This window comes from Eurytemora carolleeae, unplaced genomic scaffold, assembly GCF_000591075.1.
Source record: "Eurytemora carolleeae unplaced genomic scaffold, Eaff_2.0 scaffold310, whole genome shotgun sequence".
NCBI classification, from domain to species: domain Eukaryota; kingdom Metazoa; phylum Arthropoda; class Copepoda; order Calanoida; family Temoridae; genus Eurytemora; species Eurytemora carolleeae.
In genome coordinates this window covers 207,905-218,544 of record NW_019396216.1, presented here as the reverse complement: position 1 = coordinate 218,544, position 10,640 = coordinate 207,905, and the positions used below count along the sequence as shown (strand labels likewise).

Genomic DNA, 10,640 nt, shown 5'->3' with positions numbered 1-10,640 from the left:
GTGGCGACTCCGAAGAGTGATGAGACAAAAGTTGATCTTCTTAATGCTTGTTCGTTTGATATTGGTACACTATTCCTTATATTGGTACACTATTCCCGATATTGGTACACTAATCCTGATATTGGTACACTTTTCTTGCCATGGGTTATTATGACTGCATCAATATTCAAGTAACTTTTATAATCTAACCAAAATTGAAAATTATCAATTTTTAGAAAGAAATGAGTAATTATTATTGCTCATGCTTAGATGTTTTGAAAAATATATTTTTACTTACAATTGGAAAAAGATATGATGCCAGTTTTTTTTATATATAAGACAAAGGAATTGAGTTTTTGCAACAAACTCTGATTTTCTAATTTCCATATCGTTGAAGCCTAATGTCGTAGACCTTTACTATTTCAAACTATGAATGATATTGGATCAAGTAATGTAAGTTTGAAATATCAAAGGTTTACATCATAAGGCTGCAAAGATATTGGTTTTACAAAAACTGAATTTGTGGCAAAAACTCAATTCCTTTACCATTCAATCTGGAATTTCTTTTAAAGGAATTGAGTCTTTGCCACAACTTCTGAATTTCTAATCCCTATATCTTTGTAAGCCAAGGCCGTAGACCTTACATATTTCAAGCTCTGTTGGATCAAATAATCTAAGTTTGAATTATTAAAGGTTTACACAAACAGGTTGAAAAAAAGAGATTAGACAATTTGAGTTTGTAGCAAAGGCTCGATTCCTTTTATAGTAAAATTGATAGCTTTTATATTTTAGGTGCAGGGAGGGTTGAAAAATATGCCAAAAAATGTAAAAAAAATATTTTTTGTTTTGTTTTAAGCAAATATTAAAGTGTGACACATGTTTCTATATCTATTTTTCAAGGGCTGTTCATAATTATAGTTTTCAGATCCGTAGCTTTAGTCATAAAAAGTTATGGACTATTTTGGATTTTTTTTTACACAGACCGGACTTTTTACTGCTCTGAATCCTACCCTATACATAAAAAGTTTAAAATCCTTTAAATTTCTATTTCATAAAGGTTACGACGAATTTCAACGCCCCCCCCCTCCTCCTGTTTAGAGTTAATATATTAAATAAATGTTACTATAAATGTCGATTTTTATCAGACAATTTTTAGTAAAATTTTCTTTAATACATTATTAAATATGTTTTTACACGCCAAAATTATTTAATATTGAATTTAAATGGCAAACATAGCATATTTGGTTTATCAGTTCTCCAGTTATCTATCCAAAATAAACAGGTACATAAGATTTAATTAAGGGAGTATTCACGAAAATATCGTGATTTAAGGGAGTATTTACGAAAATATCGTGAATTAAGGGAGTATTCACGAAAATATGGTGAATTAAGTTGCACTTCTTTTAATATTGTCAGATGTTTCTGTACTTCTTACAAAACAACTGAAAATATATCTGATTTTTAATTATTTTTTAGCAATTCATTTTTTCAATGGATTACCAATCAATTCCCAAATAAACGAAATCTCACCTTCCCCCTTTTTTTATTTTACGCTTGTGCTCTAGCCTTGATCTGAAAGAGACGACATGTTTCTAGTTTAGGATGCAATGTATGCATCTATATACTTGCTTTTTTTGTCTTTTGGTTTCCGGCAATGCAATGGTTTTGATTTTACTCTGCGCAACTTTGCGCAATATTGTGCTATATAACAAAAAAAATCATGCGACCAGAAATCTTTTAAAAATATTTTTTGTTTTTAATCAATATTTTTGTTTATGATTTATAGTTTTTTTTAACAATTGTATTGTTGAAAATAATTAAAATTGTTAACCAATAATTATGAATTTTAAACAATACTTTTAGTTATTAAACAATAATCATTGTCCATCAGCCTCTAGAGAATTCAGGAAGCATTGAATACATGTTCTTAAGAGATTCTTTAATAGTTAATGAATACTACTGCCTGAACTGAGTTCTAGAAAGTTCAGAAACTAAAATAGATACTAAGTGGCCTTTAAGATAAATAAACCAAGTAGACGTTGATTGTTCAATTAAAGAGGTTGTTAAGAACTAAATTTACCAGAGGTAGAATCTCTTGTTTGAGATGGCTAAAATCTTTAACATACAATATCCAAAGCAGACATTTCAATTGAACTGTATTTTCCCAATAATTCAGGCCAAAAGTAAATTGTAAGGCTTCTGATTTGTTGATGTTTTTGAGCAGATTAAACTCTCTTTGGATTAATCCTGAAACCATCTGAAAGAAATTAACTTAATCTGTTGGACTACAAAAATATGCAAAAGTGCTTTCTCTAGGGATTATAAAACAAAAATTCTGACCTCCAGTTTTAAAGGAAATGACTTAGATAATCTAATTTGAAAAGTTCACTTTAAAAAGTCATGCAATAAAGCAATATCCAATAGATTTCTCTGTATACCCTTTTGTGTAAACTTATAGTAATCAGTGTAGTAAGCTACATCCATCAACCCTGAATAGGTAGATTTAAATATTATTCTTGAACATTACCCAGGGCCCTGAACTAACCTGGGCATGATGCATTCGGTTTCTTCTGTTTGAATTTAACCACATTTTGATCCAGAATTTAACAATATGTAAATCTATTCATTTTAAACGAATACGCTAACCTATAAATATTAAAGAAAAATGGTGAAAACTGCAGTTATTTTCTTAAATCAAATTGTGATCGAAAGTTACACCCATGCTGGGAATTAACTGTTACAAATAAATTTGCATGACATTCCTTGTACATTCAATTCATAAGCACTTCATCAATTATCATAGGCATTCACAAATGGATAATTTACGAATAATTTTATAAATAAAAAAATTTATAAACTAAAATTTTAAATATTTGGTTTATATGTCTAGATGGCCAATGGCAATGACTCATATTAACCAATGTGAATGTGACTTCAGTCTTCAATTCTGTTTCACTATAACTGTTAAGTACTGTTCTGAACCTGAAGAGGTTCGCTGGCCTGCAGATCCCATAACGATGAATGTGAAAGTATTTCCTGAGGAGAACACTAACGTAATATTGAAATATCTTTTTTTAATTTCTAAACTTCTTTTAAAGTATAATTCTTAGTGCATGAAAATATAGTTTAGCCCTAAAATAATGATAATTCAAAAAACGACTCTAATTACGAAAGTGATTACACTTTATGCTATAATTCCCTAATTTATTTTAATGAACATCTAAAGTATGCCTTAAATTGCTTACTGATGTGTTAAGGTAAACTTTAGTTGTTCATAATTGAAGAATTTCAGGTTGTCAATAAATACTCATCTCTTGTGGGAAGGGTTTCCAGTCGGATTCCATTTAGTGGAATTGCGTGGATGATTGCTTCCATTTGCGCCATTTCATTGCGCGGAATTGCGCTATAATTGCGATCAAGGAAGCAATTTAATATTCGCGGAATTGCGCGGAATTGGCTTTCCATCTAAAAATTAATAATTTTAACTGTGACTTTCAAAGGAATAGCATATTTGACACAAACTCTGATATTCTAATTCCTAGATCTTTGGATTCCAATATCGTATACCTTTGAAATTTCAAACTACGACTTCTGTCAAACCAAATGATATAAGTTTGAAATATCAAAGGTTTACGACATTGGGTTCCAAAGATATAGAGACTAGAAAATCAGAGTTTGTGGCAAAGACTCAATTCCTTTATGCAGAAGATACAAGAATGGAAATATTTCTGTATGTTCATTTGTTCACATTGGATGAACATTAAAATGGATTTTTTGTTTAAATTAGATATTTTGCTACAGTGAGAACCAGAAAACTATGGAACAGAAAGACAACAGTACAGTGTATTTGATGTTGTTGCAAAGCAAAAATTTTAATTAGTGACTTATTAATCACTTATTAAGTAAAATGGGTCTTTTGAGTGTAAAATAATAAATTACATTTGAATTGAATATTACTAAAATCAAACGCCAGAAAGTTAGACGGAATTGCGCGCTAGTAAAATCCACTTGCCTTGGAAACCCTATTCTTGTGGGTAAAAAAATGAATTTCTTATTTGGTGAGAACAAATTTTGAATGATTCTTCACTCTCTGGGTATTTATTCAGCACTGTAAAATGTTCCAGCTGGTATGCTAAAAATCTTAATTTTGAAGCAAAATATATGAACATAATTTTATAAAAGATACAAATTTAAAAAAAAACTTAAAATATGTGGAGTTTGGCCGGAAGCTTGGGAAGCTGGAGGGTGGGAACCTGGTTTGTAAATATCTTAAGTTTCTGATCTATATCCTGCTAGTGCCGGTCAGCATTGACAACCAGACATCATTCAACTTCAGGGAGGATTAACGGCTTCATCTAATCAGTTTATCCACTTTTCTATATAAATTTGGCTTGTCTGTCTGTGTGTTTGTTTGTTTGTATCCAATAAACGTCAAAACGGCTGAACCGATCGGGCCCAATTTTTTTGTGGGACATTACGTGACCACAGGGAAGGTTTATGAATGATAAAAAAATGTGTAAATTAAATTCTTGAAAATCCGCGATTTTTTTTTTTAAATCCGCAAAAATTTTTTCTTCTTTGTTTTAAAATGTAAACAAAAAGAACATGTTCACAATTTAAATAGAAGATGGGCGCGAAGCTCCTTAAAAGCCTAGTTATATAAACAATTTGCACAAATATACATTGTAGCATTCCATATGCTTACATCCCTTACAGAAACCCAGGACTGTTAGAGTTGTTTCTCTATGACAATCTTATTTCCCAACCCAATATAACTAATAAGATTGTAGTTTTGCAATAATTAGAATGTTACGTCCATCTCTATTGCTTTATGTCCATCTCTATTGCTTTATGTCCATCTCTATTGCTTTATGTCCATCTCTATTGCTTTATGTTCATCTCTATTGCTTTATGTCCATCTCTATTGCTTTATGTCCATCTCTATTGCTTTATGTCCATCTCTATTGCTTTATGTCCATCTCTATTGCTTTGTCCATCTCTATTGCTTTATGTTCATCTCTATTGCTTTATGTCCATCTCTATTGCTTTATGACCATCTCTATTGCTTTATGTCCATCTTTATGCAGATTAGTGCCATTCCTATTCATGCATTGACTCCATCGAACTAGTGATAAGATGGATAGGAACGGCATAACTCTGCATAGAGCTGGCTGGAATTCATTGTCTTCATTGCATTAATAAATGGTACAACAATTCAATGCGTAGTAAACATTTAAAACAGAATTTAGTTTGATTTGAGCCCGCGGTTAAAAAAATTTCAGGAAAATACGGCTCGGGTCTAAGCTGTCGTTGGGCCTTATATACAGCTTGAGCTTTCAGATTCAAGCTCCATATTATTTTCCACAGAGTTGAGTTTTAAAACCGGTGGCCGAATTTAAAGAATTTGAGCGGCGGTTTAAATTAAAGCCGCGGTTTAAATATGGTTGGTCCAACTTAAAATTGTATCAAATGTTTCAAGATTTAAGCCGGCGCTTAATTTAAACCGGGCTTTGGCGGATTTAAACCGCGGCTCAAATTCTTTAAATTCCATCTCCGGTTTAATATTCTATTTGGCGGATTTTCATGGTAGGAATTGACGCATTCCGGGTTTTTATGAGAACAATACTCCTTAAGTCGAACCGTAGATATTGCAGCTGTGAATCCTGTGACACAAGCATAGAGAATAGAATATATAGAGAGGAATTAAAAGAATCTCTCGGTATGAATTTTTTCAGTCCCTTTCAGCCTAAAAAGGAGTTCAAAGTGTACAAATCATGTAAATGTTCACAAATTATATGCAGTAGAGTACATTAATACAGTATGTTCCCTAGACTATTCATTTCAATTTCGAATTTTTTAAACTGTTAAATAAACTTTATAACAAATTAGGTGAATAAAAACATCATTTGATTTAAAGTTATATCGAAAAATCATCGTTTGTAAAGTGGAAGGCATAGAGTCTATGTGAAATGATCATTGGTCAATTATGAAACCAGCCTATTTCATAATTTGGTTTTCTTTTACAATAATTTTAGATTTTCTATAAAATGATATTCCAGGGCCCAACAGGTTATATAGCATAAATATGTTAAGTACACCTGCAGTATGGAAACAGTACAACAAAATGGCCGTTTTACACTTTTTTCTAGTAAATTCCTCTCTATATATTCTATTCTGTATGGACACAAGCTGTCGTCAAAGTTGGGTCGAAGATTGGGTCTTAAAGTCGATTTTAAGGAATTACGGCTCAAGCCGAAGTTTTTAAATCATGGGCTCTGTTAAACTAAGTAAATTTTAGAGTTTTACTACATTCCGATTTATTGAGTATTGTGATAACACTTATGGCCATTATGCAGTTGGTACCATGGTTATGTAGATTTAGCAAAGCAATAGCTGTTAATCATCTCAGGTTTATTTCTGTGAGGGTATTGTTTAGTCTTGTTGTATGGAGTTTGCTTGGAATAGGAGCCTACTATCCGTTCTACTACCATATATTCACCTCCGGTATCCCAGTGGATGATATAATTGCTGAAACTGTGTGGAGATCATGTAAAGCTGCCCTTGTTCTATTCCTTCCACTGTCTCTAGGCATAATTCATAGATTTACTCAGATAGGACAAAAGTTTATCCTTACTGAATTTTCACATGTAAACCTCCACTGCACTGAAATTGAATCAAATTGTAACAATGAGTAATATTTGTAAAAAAAATGTTTGCAAACATGAAGGATTGAAAGTTCGGCCTCGAGGGCATATCAATTTAAAAATATGTTGTACATTTACAAATGACAAATGAATATTTCACTGCACTGGTCTCATATCGTGCCTGGTATCCATTACTTTACAAATAAAGAAAACATATCCATATTCAAATTTTACTTAAAAGGCAATGAAAAGCATGTAAAATCTAGAGCCAGAGTGGTCTTTCTAAAAAATTTAACCGGCATATAATATGGTTCTATCTGTGTAATCTGTGCAATCAGGATATCTTCTGAAAAATATCCAAACCCTTGATAAGAAAAAGGAGTTGCGTATTTCATGCTATACAGAGATAACACTACTGATATCTCTTAGTGTAGCAAACAGGGTACTGAGCATAGCGAACTATTTTGCTTACCCAGAGACCTGGACCTTTTATATATGGCTAACATCAGTTCTAGCGGATACTGTCAATGACTTTGTGGTTTTGAATTCAGGGTTGTCAAAATGCACTAGAATTATTAGAATTTTTAATTTACTTTATATCTAAGATTGTCCTATAATAGTGGAAGATATGGAATCAGGAATTTATCAAGAAGTTTGTACTCTGCATATATGTAAACATGTATAAAACGCCCTTTTATATTTTGGAAGTATTTGCTTTAAATCCATGCATCTTATTCAACATAAAAGATGTCAAAGAATTCCACTTGAATGGTGCTACTGTTTTTTTAGCAAAGGAATTGAGTCTTTGGAACAAACTCTGGTTTTCTAATACCTATATTTTTTTCACCTGATGGTGTAAACCTTTGATATTTTAAACTTATATTTTTTCATCTAACAGAATTCATAGCTTGAAATATCTAAGGTCTACGCAATTGGATTAAAAAGATATAAAGATTAGAAAATCATAGTGTGTGACAAAGACTCAATTCCTTTTTGTCAAATTAAAATCACAGCTAAGTCAATAATAATTCAAACTATAAATTATAGCAATGTCAGCCAAAAAAACGGTTATCTTTTATTGATTTTTCTAAAATAAAACCCCCTATAAATATTTTGTATATATATATACTCATAAGATTCCTTAAAGGGGTAGGATTGGCTTAGTTGTGTTCCAAATTCCAAAAATAGAGGAATTTCTTTGTATTTTAAAATAGATTAATAGAAAAATTATTTTTACTCATAGATTTTTTTGACACTTGCATATTTGGTAAATTCTACAGTATTTGTTGTGAACATTATTGGTGAGGACTTTATCAACTCGGTTAAAGACTTGAAGAATATTAGTGCAGTACGTCTGACTATCCTATCTGAAGAAACCATTGAAGCCTATAACAACCTCAAGATCGGCATGGGCCCTGTTCTTTTTATTTTCTTCTCAATGATAACTTTCCTGCTTATGACTGTCATTCATGATGCCATTCATATACTTGGACATGATGGCAAGTTTATTCTGGGCTCTGCAGATTTGTTAATCACTGCTTCTCTATTTATCATACTCTTAAATATTTCTGACTTAGCTGAGAACTGCTATGAGGCTCTAATGCAAATAAATTCATACCACAGGTTTTATCAAAGGGTAAATCATAACTCATTTTGATAATCTTGCATACATCAATTTTCTAGATCTGCGTTTATGGCTTGTTCCCTTGACCTCAAGTTTAAGCACTTGCTAGGTATTATTTCAATATCTAATATCTAAAAGGCTATCTTTTAAATCATTAGATACTCAGTTATTTCTAAACAAAACATAAAAAGATTTTAAAAACCCAGATTACCTTTATCAATAGCTTTTCAGCAACAATGAGTTGTAATAAACAAATGTAAGTTTACAAAATAAAATAAAATGAACTTTATTAATGCCCTGTGAGACATATATCTGTTTAGTTATGCACAACATTGATAGCAAGACAAGACTAACAGCTTTGGGATTCTTTCCAGCTGATCGAACTTCAGTGCTAGGCACACCACCACCAATATTATTTGAAGCTGTTTAAAGCAAGATCTCGATTAAAAACAACATTTCGTTTTTTGCATTTATGTTCAAAACTACCTTGAACCTTAAATTTAGGGACACTGGCTAGGGCTGGGCACGTTTCAGCTTTTTCTAGCTGTTTCGTTAACGGTTAGTTCAAACCGTTAAAAAAGAACACTTTCAGATAGACGTTAATTATAAAGGTAAGAACGGAACCTTCGTTTTGTTTATGGCATTTTTCTTTTTTTCTAAATTTTATGTTAAAGTTTATGACATTGGTATATTGCAGTATTAACGACAAGTAAAATTTAAAACGTGTAAATTAAAAATTAAAAAATTTAAAAAGTTCTTTGCAATTTTAGGAAAAAAACTAAATTAACCGGTTTAAAATGCCTAAATTTGTTCAATTTGTTTTCGTGTTCAACCATTATTTTTTTTAAATGGCTAATCTGTTTCGTTATTGATTTAAAAATGAACGATTTTTGCCGTTTGTTAACGAACTTTTGCGTTAATGTTTGAATACCTCAGCTTTGTTAACGGAAATTTGCCCAGTCCTAACACTGGGACAGCAAATGATCAAAAATTAATATGAGTTTAATGATATTCAAGTAAGGATACAACTAAATGTCGTCTTTTATTATACTGATCTTAAAGGCTTTTAGAAAATTGTGATGGTGGTGTGAACAGGTGCTGTAGGCACTGCTGCAACATTCTTACTCATTATTCTTCAAGCCAGTGTATTTGAATAATTAAAATAATAATAAAAAAAATATTTTAGTGTTTAAATTCTTTAAATTTATTTTTACATGGAAAGAAACAAATTAAACAAAATTACACAAAAAGAAGTTGTACATTGATTTTCTAACCCCTGTATCAGATGTCTTGGAAATTTTATATTTCAAACAATAAAATCTGTAGGATCAAATAGTCTAACTTGAAATATCAAAAGTTTACACAATTGATATTAGTTGTATAGATATGAAGGTACAATTGTTGTCGGACAGGAACAAGATTCTCAATGATGAACAGATAGACAACGGAATAACCCTCAAATCAAAACCGATAATGCAGAAAACTCTTTATTTCCTAAAAAAATGAAATGGATAATAATGCATGAATTTGTTACAAGTTTTGTAATTTTACAATGAAAAGATTCTTGCGATCTATTTGGGGATAAGAAGGTTAAACTGTCGGGGAGTCCTAAGACGTTTTTATGTATTAAAACTTCTGAAAAGAATGACAATTAATTGTTAACGAAATTCACTAATTCTTTGTATGAAAATATTTTGTTCACAATAATAAAGTGTTTAGACTCCGTTACCAGGACAAAGAAAATGGGGCAAAAATTATTTGGTNTTTATAGAGGTTTTGAAATTAATGGTTAACAAAAGTGTTTAGACTCCGTTACCAGGACAAAGAAAATGGGGCATAAATTATTTGGTTTGGTGTCTCCGAGAGGGGATTTTAAGTTAAAGACGACATTACATGGATGGACGGGGGGGGGTCTTGTAGTTAATGGTTGACAACAATGCGCATACACAATTATAGTCAACTTCTTAACATTTTAGTTTTAGAACTTGAACATGCTTTAAAAATACGTATAGGTAAAACATATAAATTCCAAAAGGTTTTCAGTTAGTAGGGGTTATATAAGGTTATATATTAAGTCTAGTAAAGCTAAGAAAGAGAAGATAAGAAACCAAGGTTATAAATTAAGGTTAGTAAAGCTAAGGAAGAAAAGATAAGAAACCAAGGTTATATATTAAGGTTAGTAAAGCTAAGGAAGATAAGATAAGAAACCAAGGTTATATATTAAGATTAGTAAAGCTAAGAAAGAGAAGATAATAAACCAAGGTTATATATTAAGATTAGTAAAGCTAAGGAATAGAAGATAAGAAACCAAGGTTATATATTAAGGTTAGTAAAGCTAAGGAAGAGAAGATAATAAACCAAGGTTATATATTAAGGTTAGTAAAACTAAGGAA

General features: G+C 31.1%; 1 protein-coding gene across 3 annotated transcripts; it reads left to right on the top strand.

Moving 5' to 3' along the window:
• Window positions 1-905: 905 nt before the first annotated feature.
• Window positions 906-9,441, top strand: LOC111698382 (uncharacterized). Of its 3 annotated transcripts, none has more exons than XM_023468697.1 (9): window positions 906-1,261; window positions 2,949-3,032; window positions 4,197-4,315; window positions 6,389-6,567; window positions 6,962-7,174; window positions 7,904-8,246; window positions 8,307-8,356; window positions 8,568-8,642; window positions 9,343-9,441. In XM_023468697.1, exons 2-9 carry the CDS (start codon window positions 2,997-2,999, stop codon window positions 9,402-9,404), a joined length of 1,077 nt encoding a protein of 358 aa, XP_023324465.1. In that variant the 5' UTR covers window positions 906-1,261; window positions 2,949-2,996; the 3' UTR covers window positions 9,405-9,441. The 3 variants fall into 3 exon arrangements, with proteins under 3 accessions (XP_023324465.1, XP_023324464.1, XP_023324467.1); XM_023468699.1 differs by lacking the exon at window positions 906-1,261 and adding an exon at window positions 1,761-2,476; XM_023468696.1 differs by lacking the exon at window positions 906-1,261 and having other exon boundaries at window positions 1,760-3,032.
• Window positions 9,442-10,640: the final 1,199 nt, after the last annotated feature.

What these genes read in the sequence shown, in the direction of transcription:
- LOC111698382 (XM_023468696.1), top strand. Translation starts at nt 2,862, where the DNA reads ATGTCTAGATGGCCAATGGCAATGACTCATATTAACCAATGTGAATGT. An exon ending in CAAGTTTAAGCACTTGCTAG is followed by an intron (nt 8,357 to 8,567) that starts GTATTATTTCAA and finishes ATATCTGTTTAG; the next exon opens with TTATGCACAACATTGATAGC. An exon ending in TGATCGAACTTCAGTGCTAG is followed by an intron (nt 8,643 to 9,342) that starts GCACACCACCAC and finishes TGGTGTGAACAG; the next exon opens with GTGCTGTAGGCACTGCTGCA.